The following is a 19,883-nucleotide window of genomic DNA, read 5'->3' on the forward strand; positions in this document are numbered from 1 at the left end:
GTAGACCACAATCTACGATTTTATTTGTTCATCATTTTGCTGCGATCGTATTGATACTTCTTTCCACATCGTGATTAAAAAAAATTAATTATCTTTTCAAGTAAAAGAAAACAAAATTGGTTTATGCTTATTTTGAATATGCCCAAATTCCCGTGACTGGTTTTTTATTCTCGGGTCGGATTAATACATGCTTAATTAGCCTAATTTGAGCCGTGCACTTTAGGGAAAACTTTGGGATATGCATTTTACTTTTGCATGATTACTCTATGGATTAAATTAAGCAATTGGGAATTTGGGAGCGATTATTCAATGCAGCATTTTTAATTTTTTTATTATTATGATTAAAAATGTTCCCAAATGGATAAGGCTCCAAATGCACTATTGCTTTCCAATTAGAACCGTACCAATATATTTCTTTATAAGTGAAGTTTTTTATCTACAAAATGGCTTTACTTCGATTGCGAAAAGATTGATTAAATCAATCACCCAAAACACACTTTATTAAAGAAAAAATCCAAATATTTCCTTTATAACGGATTCCTTTAGATTTTAAGATTATATTATCGGGATTGGTAACAAAAATAATCACCATCTAATTTATTTGGCCTCATACGAGGGCAAATTCCAACCCCAAATCCCTAAGTCTATTCGGCCTCTTACAAGGATAAATCCCTCAAATTGACATCACAAATCAATAGTCGAGTTCCTAATTTCGCGGACTTTCGACGCTGCCTTTAATCACTCGCGCTTTCTCGCTCTGCTGCCAGCCCGCTTCAACGAAGACTCCTCCCCCTTCCTTCCCGTTCTGATGATCGTGGTGTTTGCCTCCCTGCCCGGCTCCAGCTTGGTCCATTGCCGGTTCCTCGCATGCTTTAACAATTGACCTCTCTGCCACCATCGCCGATTCCTCGCCCCGACTATCAGCCACGTTGCCCGAGCCTTCCAACCCCCCTTCATTTGATGCCCACCATGAAGAACATGTTCGCAACCACATCACTCCATTATAAATTTCTTATTTCAAGTGTGAAGTTAACACTACGATGAGTTTAGTCCAACCAGGGTGTTAGATTTTTCTATTATCATCTTTCGTGAACTGTGTTTGTTAAAACGATGAGTCCTGCAGTTGCATTTTGATGAGCAAACTCATGGATCCTCTAATATTAATTAATTACAGAGACTTGAGCAGGGATTGTTAGGAACTAAGCGGACGACCTTGTACCGGGGCCCCATTGATAGTCAGTCCGTCAATTTGGGTGCATGAGACCAAACAAATGTGTGTTTGTTATTTTTTTCTTTTTTTTAGTAATTAAATTGTTTTTAATTTGATTGCTCCAGTGCATTTTGGTCAGGTTTAATATCAAATCGGATCCGGTTCGTTCATAGATGAGGCCGACCGTCAACGAGAAGATGTGTAATCGAAAATATCAATTAAATAAGAGAAGTAAATCTTACTATAAAAAATATGAGAGATGTGTACGGTCCATATTTCACGTAAGGGGATCTAATTGTTAAAATTAAAACAATTATGACGATTATTTTTATTTACCAATTGTGGTAGAATCTTGATAGATTTTATGATCAGTTCTTCTTTCTTATGATAAATGAAGTATGTGCAATTATTTGAAGGGTGCTTTTTCAATAGGAGGGAATTTCATATTTTCCATACCATATAAAGCTAATATAAGTCGTTAAATCCCTTCTCATTTAATACAGATCGTCCATTGTTTATTATTTTAAAATAATTTCCATTATATGCCTTCATATTTTCCTCTCACAAACCTTCACCGGTGTTACAAATTAGCCTCGTGTGTGGACCAATAAGGGAGTGCCATGTCATTGACCATAAAATCACCCGTCAAACCGGTTTTGTTTTCTAAGCTAATTCGATGGTTCAATTGAAACCGTTTTATTGAATTGTATAGTTTGGATTCTCGTAATCTGATTTGGTTCAATACTACACGTAGCGCAATAACACGAATCCAAGTCATTAGCCCGTATTTGTGATGGTATCGAACGTCGACAAAAAGAATTTTGAGTGAAAATCACATTTGATATAATAAATGGATTAGATCGTGATTTTTTAAGGTGTTTTTGAAATTTTAAATCTCGTAAAAATGAACAGTCCAAATTTGATTGATGGTAATCTAATGGCCTGAATTAGTCAAATATGGTGTGAAAAAGTCCAAAACTTGCAGCGTATAATTTGGCTTGTTTCAATCTATCCAATTATTAATTTAGATTAAATTAACAAAAACTCATCCAATTCCGATGTATAGGATCATGAGATGGGCGAGATCCATAGAGAATATCAGCAAAAATCCTATAGAAGATCGATGGATCAAACCATGCTAAATTCATCGGATATTTACGGTAGCAGTTTTGACGGTCGAGAATTCACGCAATATGACGAAGTGGAACTTGTTATCAAACTTTTCATCCATTTTGATATTTGTACTTCACGGGTCTCTAACAAGTACCTTTCACATGACGAGGGAGACAAATTCACAATTTTGTTAGCAAACCGTACTACTAAAATGCAGCTACTTCTTAAATATATGGACCGCTCCAAAGCTGCGGTCCATGTAGAGAATTCAAATCAGTTTGCTGAAACGAGATACGTGGTCCATGGCAAGCTCGAGCTTGAGAGGGGGTCGGCGTGCTCGTGACATGATGACATATTATGATTGATCTCAAATGGATCGTATTGCCATATGAAATCGAGTTGAAGCCTATTCGGCTGATTAACCTTTCTAGATTTAGAGTGATAGAATGATTCAATATTATTGTGACGTTGGTTTTGTAACTATGTTACTAGAAAAGAAGAAGAAAAATTCGTAGGTATAAACTTTATTGTTTCGTTTGATTTCACAGTTAAAATCATAAAAAAATTAATTTAAAATTTAACTCAACACACTACACAACAAAAATACACATTTTCCAAGTCAAAAATTTTAACCTTAACTTTAACTTTAACTCAATACACTACCCAATCATTTGTCATTTTTCACAATCAAAATCAAAGTTACTTTAACTCTAAAACCAAACGCACCATCTATTTCTCAAAATGTCCATTAAAGATAACATGATTAATTCAACAAAAAAAAATTATTAATTAAGATCTAATAGGTGATGGAAAGTTTAAGCAAATATTAATTTATCCTCAATTTCTTTTTTGACAATCTAAACCTAACTCTAACAATTTTTTCTCCCACCTCTCGCTTTTCTTTCCCTTTTTCGACAATCTAAACCTAACTCTTAACAATTTTTTTTCCCACCTCTCTTTTCTTTCCCACATAACCTCTCTCCAAAAAAATTCTTTCGTAATTCTATATTGTCACGTGACAGAAGAAAATGAATATTATCAAATGACTGTCATAAATGTTCTTAGTAGAATTAATCTTGTTCATTTGATCTCACAAATACATTATGAGATAAGATTAATTAAGATATATATATATATATATTTTTTTTTTTGCTCTGACCCACCCTCTTCTTTCTTTATCCTCATCACCAATATACCATAATTTTTTTCTAAAACACATTCTAATTTCTACCATAACTCTTCAAAATTTATAATTTAGATAAGTCGATATATGTTGCATTCTATGATAATAAAAATATTTATAAATTATAAAATCCTAAATTTGTAAGCAATACTCAAACTTAAAATTTAAATGAATTAAGATCACATTTGATTTCGCGTATAGAAAGGATGACGTTTTTAGCATATATTTATTAGATTTAGTTGGACGGTTGAACGTGAATCTGCCATGTGAACAGTACGAGATTCGAGACCTGGACTTGATCCACGTGGATATGGGCCCACGTCTACCAACAATTTTTTTTTTTTTTTGTGTTGACCATGGTCTTATTTGGTTTATCGTGGATCTGAAATTTTGCAGAGAAAACAAAGAAAATGAAAGACAAAATAAATAAATGGGAATGACGATCAATAACCATGATCTTCAGGCGGTGATTGAGATTATATTAACAAATTAGGTGAACAAATTAAGAGATTTATTGTTCTGTAGTTAGTAATTGGTATACTGAGTGAGAGGATCACCTTCCACGTGTCATGGCTGCTATGGTTTTTCGGATTGTCATAGGGAAAAAAAAAAGAGCAGTCAGAAGGTTGGAAAATTTGTCAGAGCACATGCCATGCTGTTTAAGGTTAGTTTTCGAATGAATCTTGGTCGATCAACCATAGATCGTGAGCTTGACGGTAGCTCTCAGACATACAAAGGGGGAAAAAAATTGACGAGATGTCGAATTGGCATAGATGGTGAGTTTGAGGGCTGGTGGAATGGCGGACTCAAGTATAGGGTCGATCCGAAAAAGAGTAAAGAAGTGGTTTAATATTTAAAACAATGTACTTAATTTCCCAAGGAACATTTCCGGGACTTAGCAAAGCAATAACTGGTACCAGAGCATCAGTTTCGAGCCAAATCTTCGACCAACCGCAATTGAGAGTGGTGAGGATGGCTTGTGCTTCTGCGTGAAAGGGTGAAGCTGCTGTGACCGAAGCACACCATGAACAAAATATGTCTCCATCGAGGGGCTTCGCCATGCCGGTAATGGCAGCCTTGGATCCTCGCCAAAATGCATCAGTATATTGAGTCTCCCTAAACTATGAGCTTGGCTGCTCGGGGGACGTTTTATCCGCTAAACTATATTTCGAGAATATTTACCCCCTGATATAATATAATTAAGACGTTATCTTTAACCTATCCTATATCTACACTTACAAATATGTAACAAAAGACGAGGAAACTCATCCGTCTTCCAGAAAGCAACACTGCTATGTCGAAAGGACAATTATCTCACTTGCAAACATATATGTATGGGGTAAAATATATGACAGGCTTGCCTGATATTGTAGTTATTGTTTGACCGCCCTACCTATGGCGGGATATTTTCGAGATGTTAATGAATAAGACATACTTCTATTTATTAACAATATCTTCCGTTTTGTCCAAGCAAGATCCAAAGTATACGCCTTATTGGGTAGAATGCCTTCTAATGTGGTTATCAACCCACCCTTAGTACCGAAGTAGGTTCTTTACAAGAAAGAATTATTTCTACGCAGCACCTTATGATGGCATAACTTTAAAGTTAAGGGCGAGGTTCAAACGAGGAAAAGCTTACGGTAAATACCTAGGCACCCAGAGACAAGGAATGGCATAGTAAGCGATGAAATGCTTCGAGGAGTTAAAAATAAGCGTCTCTCAATAAAAAAATCATTTCCAATTTCAATTATAACAGCAAATAGAAGTATATGTAAACCCCAAAACATAAATTGTTCTACAAATGAATGGGTATCCTATCTATATATGATGCCTATAGGCAATTCTCTGGAAATTAATTGTAGTTCTTCAATTTAATTGGAGACTGAATCTTGATATACCTCAGAACAATACATTTTTGTTACCACGAGATATATTGGCTGCTGCAGATCATTTGATTGAAATGAAATTCGGAATGGGTACACTTGACGTCATGAAACATTTGAAAAATAAACGTATTTGTTCTGTAGCGGATCTTATTCTTAATATTAAAAAATTACATATAATTAATCAATAGCTAATGCCATTAATATTCCTATAATATTTTGATACATCGCGCCATAAAATACATTTTGAACCCACTGAAAGTGGTCACTACATCACCATTATTTTTATTACATAGTGAATTCAAAGAACGTGTACAAGTGTGCATTGCATACTTGCTGTTGAATAATAGTAAGTTAATAATGCTGCTTTCGGAGTTGTTTAGGCGATCTGCTCTGTAGACTAACTATTAGTACGTGATATTGATCAAATTATTAGTACATGACTCTCGGTAGACCGAACTTTCCTTGCCAATAGTATTAAGCTACTCACATATCCGATCTAGAATTTCACGTATATGGTGCATATTGAATTGGTGTATCTTATTCGAAAAAATAATAAAATCATTAAATTGAATAGAGCAGGAAAATTTGGCAAAAAGAAAAAAAAAAGAGCTGGAAAATTTTTAAATAGTGAAATGCACACGTGAAACCCGCAACTGACTATGCCCGATCTGAATTTAGGCGGTCTAGGGCCTGCAAAAGTCGGCCTAACACTTCCCTCCGGCCCATTATAATATGAAAACCCTTAATCAAACTTGGGCTTCGGCCCACGATTCACAAAAAAAAAAAAAACTTAATCAGAGATTTGTTACCTTATACTTGGTTGTAATCTGAGTCAACATCTTAGTTAAAAGAAAAAGAAAAAAGAAAAAAAGAAAAGGAGTCTGATTACTGCGTTTGATATGAAGTAATCTAAAGTAGATTACTGGTAAAGTTAGATTAAGTTGCGTGGTCTTGCTAGATTGAAGTGTTTGATTACATCACATTACCAACAATCTTAATTGCCGCGATAATGCAAAAGCATAATTAGTAATATGGATGGCCACCATGAGGGGTAGTGACAATCTCCAAATACTTCTATTCATCATTACTGGTAATTTAATCGACGATAATATGAATTGGTGGTAATACTTTTTGATAATGTATCGCATGCTAGATCAAATTTTGCGAACTCTTGCGGACCAATTGGCTATTCGGTCGAGATGAAATATCCTTGTAATCCAACGAAATAATTTCCCATGCTCAAGCCGCTCATTTAAGGAAAAAAAGAAGCCAGACCACACTGATAATTTTTTAGTATTGATGATGCGGTTCGCATATTGACATTCTTCTAAAAAAAACAATCACATTATAACATAATTACCATGTTTGTCTCATAAAGTACTTCAGCGAACCAAAAATATCTTATATGTAATGGGTATATCACGTGATAATATCACAAACTAATATGTATTTACCAATACCTATTGAAATTTTGAAATATATATATATAAAATATTATTGACAAAAATAATTTTTTATGTGTATTCGGATACAATGTCACGTGATATACTCGTTATACACTAACGAATAACATAAAACATATGATAGAGCTAAATCTTAATAGGAATTGACTTTAACTTCCAACGGGCACACGACACTGCTGCAATGGTCCTTAGTTACTATAAATGGCAAACTAACATAACTGTTTTAACGTCCGCATCGCTGCACCGACATTCCTCCACGTTCCCTTCAAACCGCCTCTCTCTCTCCCTCTCTCGTCTGTCCCTGTCATTCCTCCCGTTGTCTCCGTTCTCTTTCTCCTTCGACGATGCCCAACTCAGCTCTCCTAGACGACCCCTGAGGCCCCCCTTCTCTCCGATCCACTCCGACCATCCCCGATTGATTGGAGGCATTCGAGCGCAGTACCTCTGTGTCCGGCCCGCCCCTTTGGTTCCAATAGTAGAATCCTGCATAATTTTCTCCTTTACGATTTCCTACGGTTGAGGACAGAGTGTAATTTGATGATCGGCCATGGATCTACGCACGAGATTCGATTTTCTGCAGGTTCAATAAGAGAACTTTCATCGTCTCTGGAGGCGAACGATCGCAATGTGCCTGCTAAGATAAATTATCGATTTGCGAGTGGCCTGGAGATTGCTATTTGTTAGTGGCGTTCTGATAAAATCCGATGGCGCGGAACATCAGGGCGGAGGACTTCGACAGGCAGCACGCCGGATTGACAATACTCAGACTGTTCCAGGCCCTGTCGTACTTGGTTATGTTCGTGGCAGGGATCATACTCGGCCTCCTCTCTAGCTCCCACATCAACCAGTACTTCATGTCCCAGGCCGAGCTCTTCCTCTCGACCAACCACATCTTGAGCACGCCCTCCGGGGGCCCCAGCAACTGCACCATCGTGGAGATGGAAAAGTCCGATGACTGCATTAGCATGGAGCAGTTCCTCTTCCCGAAAAAACTGAGCCACTCAATGTCCGATGATGAGCTCCTGTGGCGGGCCTCTATGGTCCCACGGAAGCAGGAGTGGCCGTACAAGCGGGTGCCGAAGGTGGCGTTCATGTTCCTGACGCGAGGCCCCCTACCTATGCTGCCGCTGTGGGAGAGGTTCTTCCATGGGCAGAAGAAGAATCTGTACACAATTTACGTGCACGCTCTTCCCGGGTACGATCTCAATGTGTCGAGAGATTCAGTGTTCTTCGGAAGGCAGATCCCGAGTCAGGTAACCTGACTTCTATTTCGGTGGCGCGAAATTTATTTTCTCAGTCATTGAATCGCGTGGGAGCTGTGGATATAATATGTTCAATCTCTGCAGGATGTTAAATGGGGAACGGTGACACTGACCGACGCCGAGAGGCGGCTCCTGTCGAATGCTCTGCTCGACTTCTCCAACGAGCGGTTCGTCCTCCTGTCAGAGAGCTGCATTCCCGTTTACAACTTCCCCACAGTGTACGAGTACCTCACCAGCTCCGACCACAGCTTCGTCGACATGTATGATGACCCTTCGCGGGATGGACGGGGTCGATACAGCACCCACATGCTCCCTTACATTACACTCCGGCAGTGGCGGAAGGGGTCCCAGTGGTTCGAGATGGACCGAGATCTAGCCACCGACATAGTTGCTGACACTAAGTACTACGCGCTCTTCAGAAAGTATTGCAAGCCCGCATGCTACCCGGACGAGCACTTCATCCCGACTTACCTGAACATCTTCCACGGGTCGAAGAGTGCGAACCGGAGTGTCACATATGTCGACTGGTCCCATGGCGGGCCCCACCCAGCTAGGTTCGAAGCAGAGAACATTACAGAGAGTTTCATACGGTCGATAAGGAACAATGGGACACTCTGCTCGTACAATTCCGATGTGTCGTCCCTATGTTACCTCTTCGCCCGGAAGTTCGCCCCAAGCACGTTGGAACCATTGCTAAATCTCACATCCTCAGTAATGGAGTTTTGAATATGATTGTCGTGTAATAACCAAGTTATATTAGCATTCAATTGATTCTTTGCAATCCATAGCTTGTTTAAGTAGGATTTTCTCATAACAAAAATTCAAAAAAAAAAATCCACCCACGAAATTGAAAAAAAAAATGTATAGTTAGCACTAGGAGATTTTCTCTTATAAAGATTGGATTTCTTGTGATTTCATCGATGAAATGCGGTATCTACGATTGATTTTTTACTCCTGTTCTCGAGAATGACTTATAAAACAGTAACCGGTTCATAACAACAGATCACATCAGATACCGATCCGGTATTTCAACAACCATCGATGAGGACGGAGCTAAAGCAAGTTGATATCGTTTTCTTTGTGATCTATGTCATTCGTGGCAAATTTACTTCTCGGACCATGTTCGAGGAAACCGATCACCAATGACCCACCAGACGCCGATGTAACTTTACGAGCGAGATTTATACGATACATGGGAAGTAAGGGTTCGTAATACGAAGTATAAGTTGGGCTTTAGTACACAATCCACATCTACAAATTAAGCCCAACCCAACAATTTGGTAGCTGCGGGAACCAATCTACCCAACTTGGCTTCCCGCCAATTTTGCCAGCGCTGAACGGATCTCGCTAAAACGACGTCGTTGAGCAGCGAAGCGAGGGCCACATGTTTGGTTGCAAGGACTATATAGGCCTTGACCAGAATAAGGATATCGGAACCGGGCTGGACGGCGTCGGATAGGGCAAAGTGCGCAGGATAGTCAACGCTATATAATAATCTTCATCACTTACCTGCGCAAATTAGGGTTATCCACCGAACCAGAGGAGGAAAAAAAAAAAGAAAAAAGAAAAAAGAAACGCCTCAGCCATGTCCACCATGCTTGGCTGAGATGGTACGAGCTCCCAGCCGCTGTCGCCTCCGCTCCTTCTCTTCCTCCTCACCGTCGTTTGCTGAATGCTGTCGATCCCGGCGGCTTCTCCCGCCCTCTCCCGTCGTTCTAGCGATCTCTGATCTGCAGCTGCAGCTTCTCAGATGAAGTGGAGGAGGTGGCGATTTCACCTTCCGGCGTTGTAATTCGTAGTGTAGATTCTTTGGCTTCGTTGAATCGTTTTCTTCTGTAATTGTCGCCTTGACGATGGTCCGAGCAGGAGAGAAATGCTTTGTTGTATAAAGTCTCAATTTTTAGCTGGGGCGACTGATTCTCTGGCATCAGTGTGCAGAGGAGAAAGCAATGTCCGAAGGGGCCGCCGCACAGATGTTAGTTGTCTACGACGATGCTTCCGATCAGCGGTCTTTCTCCTTAGACGAGACTAGCAGCGCAGACAACTCGCCCGATGGTGCCGGGCTCTCGCTCGACACTGCGAACGAGTCCGTCCCGTATATGGGGCAGCGGTTCCCCACGCACGACTCTGCTTACGAGTTCTACAGCGAGTTTGCCAAAAGATGTGGCTTCTCGATTCGGCGCCACCGGACGGAAGGGAAAGAAGGGGTGGGGAAGGGTCTAACAAGGCGGTACTTTGTCTGCCACCGAGCTGGGAACACTCCCGCCAAGGCCGCGAATCAGAGCAAGCCCCAGAGGAACCGGAAATCTTCGCGGTGTGGTTGTCAGGCTTATATGCGGATCAGTAAGGTCATGGAACCGGGAGTGCTGGAGTGGCGGGTCACGGGGTTCTTGAACCGTCATAATCATGGGCTCCTCGAACCGAATCAAGTCCGGTTCCTCCCCGCGTATCGCACCATTTCTGATGCTGACAGGAGCAGGATCCTCATGTTTGCAAAAACCGGAATCTCCGTCCAGCAGATGATGAGGCTCATGGAGCTTGAGAAGTGTGTGGAGCCGGGTTACTTGCCTTTTACCGAGAAAGACGTTAGGAACTTGCTCCAGTCGTTTAGGAAGATAGATCCCGAAGATGAGACTGTAGATTTGCTTAGGATGTGCAGGAGTATTAAGGAGAAGGACCCCGATTTCAAGTTTGAGTACACTGTCGATTCGAGCAACAGGTTAGAGAACATAGCATGGTCCTATGCCTCATCAGTCCAATCGTACGAGGTTTTTGGTGATGCTGTGGTGTTCGATACCACGCATCGTCTGACCGCATTTGATCTGCCGTTAGGTTTGTGGGTTGGGATTAACAATTACGGGATGCCTTGCTTCTTTGGCTGCGTGCTGCTACGAGAGGAGAGCTCGCGGTCATATTCGTGGGCGTTAAAGGTAATTGCCTAATTGGACTTTTGGAGCCATTCCTTTGTGTGGTATTCGATGTATATCATGCTGAAAACGGGTTCTTTCTTCCCTCTGCCAAAGGTATTCCTTGGCTTTATGAATGGAAAGGCGCCTGCTACAATACTCACCGACCAAAACATGTGTCTGAAAGAAGCAATAGATCTCGAAATGCTGACAACGAAGCATGCGCTTTGCATATGGATGATTGTGGCAAAATTTCCGTCCTGGTTCAATGCGGTTCTGGGAGAACGGTACAATGAGTGGAAGGCTGAGTTCTTTCGCCTCTACAACTTGGAGTTGGTTGAGGATTTCGAACTCGGGTGGAGGGACATGGTGAATTCTTTCGGGCTGCACACGAACAGGCACATAATTAACCTTTTCACATTTCGCTCATTGTGGGCGCTGCCTTACTTGAGAAGCCATTTTTTTGCCGGTCTGACTGCAACGAGCCAGTCGAAGTCGATTAATTCTTTCATCCAACGCTTTCTGAGCGCACAAACTCGCCTTGCCCATTTTGTAGAACAGGTATCCCACTTAGTCTTTGTCGAACTCTTTGTGATATTTAAGGTTGTGGGTGGTTCATTGTGTAGATTGCCAGATTCTGTCACTAGTGTTAGTTTCCATAAAGGGGGAAAAAATGAGTCTAACAGCTCTTATTAGCCCAAATCCAAGATTAATTTCTTTCGCTCTTGTCGAGTCTAATTGCCGGAAATGATAAAATGGTACAGGGAACTAGTTCCGTGGACTTCAAGGACCAAAGAGGAGAGCAGCAAACAATGCAGCAGAACCTCCAGAACATCTCCCTCAAGACGGGAGCTCCAATGGAGTCCCATGCCTCCTCGGTGTTCACCCCATTTGCCTTCTCGAAGCTCCAGGAGCAGCTGGTTATGGCTGCCCATTATGCGTCGTTCCAGATGGAGGACGGTGGGTTCCTCGTGAGGCACCACACGAAGGCTGAGGGCGGGAGGAAGGTCTACTGGTCCCCACGAGATGGGGTTATAACCTGCAGCTGCCACCTCTTTGAGTTCTCGGGGATCCTGTGCAGGCACTCTCTGAGGGTGCTATCCACAGGAAACTGCTTCCAGATCCCAGAGTTGTATCTACCCGTTCGGTGGAGACGCATCAGCACTTCCTCTTCCTTGAAGAGTCGAAACAGTAATTCTCCTGACGACCATGCAGAGAGAGTGCAGTTACTGCAGAGCATGGTATCGAGTCTGGTGACCGAGTCTTCCAAGTCAAAGGAGAGGCTGGATATCGCGACCGAGCAAGTGTCAGCGCTCTTGTCTCGGATAAGAGAGCAGCCCATCTCTTCTCCGGGAATGCGAGAGATCACTCCGCCCGCCATTGAGAGGATCGTCTAATGCAAACTGCAGGATCGATCGAGGAGGGGTTGCCTTCTCCTGTTGTAATATGTAGTTTTGTTAATTATCTTATGTAGTTTTCCACTGGGGGCAACTGCTTCGTCGGACATCGACGGAAGCCCATTTTGTAGTCGGAACCCATTTTGTAGTCGGGAAATAAGATTTTTCCTAGGACTCCGACTAAGTACAAGTACATAATATCGAGGAGCCTTTATAGTCTTTAGAGCAAGTTTCTGTTTCAAGACATGGATGAGTCTCCTTCAAACAGAAGTGTGTTCCGTAGGCTCGGTACGATTTCCGGGTCGAATTCAACATACAAAACCGTAGGAGGAAGCTCTCTAGTGACAAGCGAACTCATCTTCTCGATCTTGCAATGCCTATGGTTGCACTACCCCGAGAAAATTCGATAATCTTATTGGTCTCATTTTCACCTTCCGAAACCTTCGCAGACGGCCCTGATAATTTCGTTGCTTAATCGAAATAGCCCGAGTGAGAGCTGGGCCATCCGGCCCAATAAAACGGGGCCAGTGGGCTTTCTTGCTTCAGCCGTCTCCAGTTCTCTTCGTCCTCCTCCTCGTCCATCGTTGGAACAACGTTCGAGCTCTCTCTCTCTGTTTCCAGTGGTCGTGGTTTTGCTTTGAGTCCGAATTCCCTCCCATCACGTGTCTTCTTCTTGTCCTTTCTACGGACGACGACAGGTATCTCCTCCTCCCGTCCGCTCTGCTCCTTCTGAGAAGAAATCTGCAGTGACGTTCAATCGATCCGATTTGTCAAAAAAAAAATTTTCAATTTTTTTTGGAGATTCGGTAGAATATTAGTCGGTAAGCTGTTCCTTGTTTCATAATGTGTGCAGAAGATTCACCAGATTAGGTTTTAGGTTGCCGTTGAGATTGGATTGGATCATTGGAGGTGTTGTTTGAATGATGAATTGGATTTTCTGAATTGTAAAAGCTATGAAAATGAAGCTGCCATTGGTGACAGTCCGATTCAAGCTCAGCTGCGGCCGGTTTATAGTGTCAATGAAGCTGAACTCACTTTTCGATTCTGTTTCTTGTGGAGCTGCAAATACGAGTTGATTTCTTCTTCTGTGATAGAACTCTGATTCGTATGTATGTTCTTTCGGGCAGAAGCCACGGAGCTTTGTTGAAGCAGGGCGGTGCCATTTGAGTAGCTCGAAGGGTGGGGAAAAATGCATCCTCCTTTGACGTTACACCGCCACCCTATGTGCGCTGAAGTAAGTCTTCGACCTGCTTTTGTGGCAATCTCTCGATGCAAAAAAATGAGTTGGCATGGCAATCTGCGTTATTTTCATGAGAACTTTGATTCAATGGAAATATATATACATCATGATTTGAAAGGTGATGCTGTAAAAGTGAAAAGTCGATCCAAAGTTGGGAAACATCGGTGGTATTTTGCTTTGATGACGAGTTTAAACGTTCTTTTCTTGACATGATTTCATGTAGTTTGAAGAACTATGTTGAAATCTCGCTTAGAGAGCTTGATTTATGTGATGCCCTCGGGTTCTTAGATTACCATTCTGTTACCTTCTGGTTGGTTGATGGAAAAGAATACTCCTTACAGAGGGCCTAATTCGATATGGATGACTATTTTTGGCAGATAATCGAGCAGTTCCAGAAGTGTCACCTTGATCATCCTGTTAAAAAGTTCTTCGGTGAATGTACGGAACTCAAAATTAAGCTTGATCGATGTTTCCGGGCGGAAGTGAGTCACAATCTCTCTCTCTCTCTCGCTCGAGTACACATACGGGCTGCTGGATAAAGTTTGTATCCTAATAATAGTTCCAATTTTTTTTCATGCAGAAAGCCTTGAAGAGAAAGGCAAACTTTGAACAGAGCAAGAAGCTGAGGGAGAGGCTGCAGGCATATAGGAGAGAAACCGCTGAGAATCCTTGAAGACAAGATTCTCTTTCACTCAAAGTTTGTTGAAGATTTTTAACTTCATATGACTCCTTGTAAACATAAATCTCGATAATGCTCGGGTGGCCAAAGTACATAAAGGAATGTCGAATTTATTGTGACAATTGAGTTGCCGAAAGCTGGATGTGTTTTTCCATTGAATAAACCTCCTTTCGATGTGTCATTGATATTTCTCGCTATCAAATAAAGTATTAACAAACGACATGACCTCTTCCAAGCGATGGATAATGATGATGATGTTTATGGGCTAAAGCCTAAAGACACCCATATCAGACCTTTCCGACAAATCGGATTCTTGAACAATGAGGGAAGAAAGTTGACATGCATTTAACAAGACAGACAACTAAATGTATCCAATACCTACCAGTAATCAAGACAAGAGCACCTGCCCTCCTTAAAATGGTGGAATCTACTTCCATCTCTCACGACAATTTCCCTCATGAAAACCTTGGAGATCATCTTCGTGACTTCATGGCAGTCTGTACAAACCCTCAGATTCTTCACGACGCGAATACAATCTCCGTCCCTGGTTACCAACAGAGCAAAGGCAATTGCCAGCCTCTCACTATGCTCCCTGATGGCATTTTCCTTCTCTTCCTCCCCGATATCGTGCAAGACTGATGAAGTATCTGGTCTGTATCCTGCTTCCACTATCCTCCTCTCAATGCAATCGAGCATCTCGTAAATCTCCAAACAACGCTCATGTTCTCTATCTCCCGCAACAAACCAATGGACTAACCCTTCAGCTTCAACTAAGCTCCACCCGGTAGTTTTACTCGCTTTTCGCTCGATCATCAGCCCCCTAACTCTAACAACATCTGCCCATTTCCTTGCTTTAGCGTATATATTGGATAATTGCACATAATGTCCGTTATGGATGGGGTCCGAGTTAATCAGTTTATTACCAATCTCTTCACCCAACTCGACTAAGCCATGGACTTTACAAGCTCCAAGCAAAGTAGCCCACAGGATGGGGTCTGCAGAAACCTGCATGCTCTCGATCAATCCGATGGCTTCGTGAATATGTCCAGCACGACCCAAAAGATCGATCATGCAACCATAATGCTCCATCTCGGGCTCGATCCCATATTTTTCCGTCATCAGCTCGTAATATCTTCTACCTTCATCTACCAACCCTGAACGACTACAGGCACTTAAGACCCCAACAAAGGTCACACTTGCTGGTTCCAGGCCTTTGTCCAGAAACCTCTCGAAGAGGACAAGAGCCTCCCTCCCAAGTCCATGAGTGGCTAATCCACAAATCATCGCATTCCAGGTCCAGATATTTCTCTTCCTCATTTGCTCGAACACGTATCTCGAATGCTCGATGGACCCGCATTTCGCATACATGTCCACTAGAGCCGTTCCAAGTGGTACAGTCATAGGGAAATTCAACGAATCTATGATAGAGTGAACCAAACGGCCCTGCCGGAGCAGACCCAGCTGAGCTGAGGCCGAGAGGACTGTCACCAAGATCGCCTCATTAGGCCTCAGTAGATCGCTCTCTCTCATCTTTCTAAAGCACTGCAGCCCTTCTTCGAGCTTCCCATTCTGGACATAACCTGTGATCATCGCCGTCCAAGAAATTACATCCCTCTCTGGCATTTCATCGAACATCTTCTGCGCAACATCAATCTGCCCATCCCTAGCAAGCCCAGTGATCATTGCATTCCACGTCACAACGTCCCGGCTTTGACCGGATTCATTGAACACCTTACACGCGCTCTCGGTACTAGAGCAGGCACAGTAGAAATGGACCAAACAGTTCCTTATGAACACGTCCTTGGGAAACCCGAGCTTCACCACATGGGCATGGACCTGCATTCCCTCGCCCAAAGCCCGGGCCTTTCCACAGGCCTGCAGCAGGAAAGTGAATGTATGCTTGTTGGGTGCTACGCTGACGCTGCCCCAATGAATCGATGCATAAAAGGAGACCGACTCGAGGGGGGATTCACTGCGAGCGAGGCAGCGGATCAGGTTATTGGCGGCAAAAACAGATGGTCGGGGGAGGGACAGGAAGACGGAGAGAGGGTAGCGAGCCGGCGGGGTTGACGGGGCGAGGGAGAGGAGGAGGAGGAGACGGCCGATGAGATTGGCGTCCGTAGCATGGCCCGAGAGGACGAGTCGGGCATGGGACTGCTTGATTTGGGGGAGGGAAGGTTTTGGCGGGAGAGAGAAGGGAAAGGCCGTTGGTTTTGGTCTTCTTGGGAACATAACATTTGATCACCCCAATCCCAACATAGCTGCGACAATCCCTCACCATATGTTTTGCATGAGAAATTATTACATAGGCTTACATCCCCATGTCAGAAATGGACTAATCTAATAAAAGAATTGCACATTGGAAGAGGACCCACTTGTTATTTTAGAAATAATTCAAATCTTTAAAAAATGCCCACCCTACTTAAAAAATTTACCCCTACTCACTCTCGCTCCTCCATCTCCTTTCTGCACTTGTCGACAGGCATCACATGTGTCACCCCCGTTCCCCGCCCCCCCCCCCCCCCCCCCCCCCCTCAAACCTAAATCACTCACTCTCCTCCATCTCTCTCTTTCATCTCCTTCTTGCAGTTACTGATTGTCGTCACATGACTCTCCCCCCATCAGGCTCCCTTCCCTCGGTCACGTATCCCAAATTTATCTTGGACTCGAGATTCTTTTGACCTCGAGCTCGGAGGAACCCTGACCCTGAGCTTGTAGTAAATTCGAGGAGGAAGCTGAATCCCTTTTTAGTGGCAGAGTACAGATGAGAGAAGTGTATTTCCGAGACACATGGAGTTCGAGAGGAGAGGGGTGTGTGATGTTATGGTTGTGCGAGTTGATGTTGAATTGCCAAAACAAAGACGACAATAATTTTGGATTTTTAAAATTAAATAAGACAATTCATTTAATTGGAATATAAGTAAATAAGAATACGAAATTTGCAGAAGAATTTGGAATTTGCAGAAGAATTTTGTGTGAGAATTCAAGCTTTACACGACAGTTCCTTCAATTTTTTTCCCTTCCCTTTTTTGGGTAATTGATTTAGAGGCAAGTTTGATTTTAGAGCCTCTTATTTCAGCAAGAGGGTTCTCTTTCGGAGCTTTAACATCGGCCATAACAATCTACAGCAACCTTCGAGCTTGACTCTCCCAAATTTGATCAAGAACTCAAGAATAGGTTCGGCCTTCAGACCCAATAAATTGTTCTTGGACAATGCAAAGCTCGAGGTCGGAGGAAACTCGAGTCCAAGATACATTCAAGATAGATGGTCGGGGGAAGGGAGTTTGATGGTGGAAGGGCCAAGGGGCATGTGACGGCGGTCGGCAACCGCAAGGAGGAGATGAAGGACATAAGAGATGGAAGAGAGAGAGAGAGTGAGTGGGAGCAAATTTTCGAAATTGAGAAGATATGAACTCTTTCTAAAATAATAGGCGAGTCACCTTCTGACATAATGACATGTGTAATTCTCTTATTGATTTAGTCCATTTCTGATGTGGTGATCTAAGTCTATGTAATGATTTCTCGTTCTGCATCGTATTCTGTTCATGTCCTTTTGGATTGGATCAAAGAAACATCAACCCGGTCGAAAACCGGTTTGGGGTATCCAAACAAGTGCTAATTGTCATTTGCAGGTTCTGGCCGGGGACCGATGGATGACGATTCTTTTCCAGAGACGACAGTCGGAGTGCCTGACTCAAACACTCTGAAAAGACCAACTCTAAGCTCATAAATCAGTAAGAGCAGGCGAATGTGACATTTGTTCGTTTGTTTCAACATCGAGAGACTTTTTCTTTGTTTCGGCGTGTGTGACCGTCTGGGCATGGTAGACTCGACCAAGACGCGGTTTGGAATATGTATACATGTAGAGTAATTCCATTGAGACAAAGTACAACCCTTTAATTAGTCGGTTAACCTCAGTTAAAGAGACATTTGGACAAAAATAAGATGAGCTACAATTACAAGGATTCCTTTAATATGCCCCTAGCGATGATCTTACTCAGTTAGACTACAACTTCAGCTATCGAAGGCTGGCTCTTGGGACCGTCCTCGAGGCAATGGCATCCAAGGTTCGCCACATCGAGACCCGTATTGACATATTTGACTTATTAGCCGCAATGCCCTCTCTTGTCAAGCCGAAACCCAATATTTTTGGCGTTATAATCGTGCAGCAACAAAAACTCATCAGATTTGTAACTCACCACTATTACTATGTAGTTTGTACTGCTAATATGAACCACAGAATAAAAACTAAATCAATATGGCCCTTCCTAATCACTGCATATTAGGGGTTGTGGACTGATAAAATTGGAATCAGGATAGTTCCATGCACTGGCGAGCAAGATTGATAGAGAGAGAGAGATGGAGGGCAGTCCAATCTCTTTAATTTCCGACATGGCGATCGACAATCTCATCACGAGAACTACCAAGGAGATCGACAAACTTGTCACAGGTACCAGCAAGGAACCTCTCCCATTCACCACTGGCCGGACCGGACAGAATCTCATGGGCTCTTATCTTCGGAGTCTGTTGCTAGCCGTTTTAGAAGTGGCGGAATAAGGAGATGTTCGACCCTCAATTCATTCGCCCTTGCGCAGAAGCAGGTATAATCTTCGAAGTGGTTAGGCATTTCGCTAGTGCAAACATCCTCCCTCGATGAGGATCGGAGACCTCAGGTTCTCAAGAAATTCTTATATCTTACGGATATAAGAATAATTGGATGATCTCTAATTGGATCTTATTTGAGGTCCATTTACTCTAAAAATTACTATTTGCATCAAGATTAATGATGGGGTCATTCATGTGATATTGATGTCGATGATGAACTCTATATCTTTATATGTTTATATACACGCACTGTACTATTATAAAGGTTTTTTTGGGTGAACTTTTTCTTTTGACAGAAAGGGGAAAAAAGAAGGGAATCACGTTCTATTCTGTGCAACGTACGAGTCTCACGACTAGTATATATGAAAATAAAATTCAATTCTCACGCTGCCACACCATTAAAAATATAAAACGGAACTTTCTCACATTGCACGACATCACTTATGCATCAAGAATTTTTTTGTATTATTTTATGATTAATTATGCAGAAAAAAATATAGATTAATAAATATTATATTTTGAAATATTAGATATACAGTGAAATATATACTAAAAAATTTGATATACAATGAAAAGATAACGTACAAATCTTATATTATAAGAATATAAATGGGAGAATGACACTGCAAGTCCTATAAATTTCCTATTCATGCAATTTTGGTCTTATAATTTTTAGGTACGGCAAATCAGTCCTATATGTTAGGTTCTTAAGGCAATTTTAGTTCATTTCATGACTGACCGTCGATTAGCGCTGACGTAAACGCTAACGCCATTAACTTTGTCCACGTGGCAATTCGTGATTGGATAAAAAAAATATAAATTATAGAAAAAAAATTTAAAAAGTAAAAACCCAGCCCTTACTCACTGTAGGTGAGGGAAAATTATTTATATTTATTGCAACGAAAAATTATACAATTGCGTCCGCGCAACGCAAGGATC

The 19,883-nt window shown here is 42.1% G+C and overlaps 4 protein-coding genes across 4 annotated transcripts; 3 read left to right on the forward strand and 1 right to left on the reverse strand.

Moving 5' to 3' along the window:
• The first annotated feature begins 7,120 nt into the window (after positions 1-7,120).
• Positions 7,121-8,898, forward strand: LOC116203416 (glycosyltransferase BC10-like). Its single transcript, XM_031535120.1, has 2 exons — positions 7,121-8,108; positions 8,202-8,898. The coding sequence occupies exons 1-2, from the start codon at positions 7,560-7,562 to the stop codon at positions 8,841-8,843; spliced, it is 1,191 nt and encodes a 396-aa protein (XP_031390980.1). The 5' UTR covers positions 7,121-7,559; the 3' UTR covers positions 8,844-8,898.
• A 751-nt stretch (positions 8,899-9,649) lies between these two features.
• Positions 9,650-12,649, forward strand: LOC116203783 (protein FAR1-RELATED SEQUENCE 11). Its single transcript, XM_031535717.1, has 3 exons — positions 9,650-11,047; positions 11,141-11,584; positions 11,788-12,649. The coding sequence occupies exons 1-3, from the start codon at positions 10,067-10,069 to the stop codon at positions 12,418-12,420; spliced, it is 2,058 nt and encodes a 685-aa protein (XP_031391577.1). The 5' UTR covers positions 9,650-10,066; the 3' UTR covers positions 12,421-12,649.
• A 313-nt stretch (positions 12,650-12,962) lies between these two features.
• LOC116203795 (COX assembly mitochondrial protein 2 homolog) lies at positions 12,963-14,520 on the forward strand. The gene is made up of 4 exons (XM_031535730.1): positions 12,963-13,118; positions 13,548-13,654; positions 14,038-14,142; positions 14,241-14,520. Exons 2-4 carry the CDS (start codon positions 13,610-13,612, stop codon positions 14,331-14,333), a joined length of 243 nt encoding a protein of 80 aa, XP_031391590.1. The 5' UTR covers positions 12,963-13,118; positions 13,548-13,609; the 3' UTR covers positions 14,334-14,520.
• On the reverse strand, positions 14,494-16,744 carry LOC116203785 (pentatricopeptide repeat-containing protein At3g62890-like). Its single transcript, XM_031535719.1, has one exon. It carries the CDS (start codon positions 16,569-16,571, stop codon positions 14,718-14,720), a length of 1,854 nt encoding a protein of 617 aa, XP_031391579.1. The 5' UTR covers positions 16,572-16,744; the 3' UTR covers positions 14,494-14,717.
• Between the last annotated feature and the right edge of the window lie 3,139 nt (positions 16,745-19,883).

The sequence above is a fragment of the Punica granatum genome, chromosome 4 (genome assembly GCF_007655135.1).
Source record: "Punica granatum isolate Tunisia-2019 chromosome 4, ASM765513v2, whole genome shotgun sequence".
In the NCBI taxonomy this organism is placed as follows: Eukaryota; Viridiplantae; Streptophyta; class Magnoliopsida; order Myrtales; family Lythraceae; genus Punica; species Punica granatum.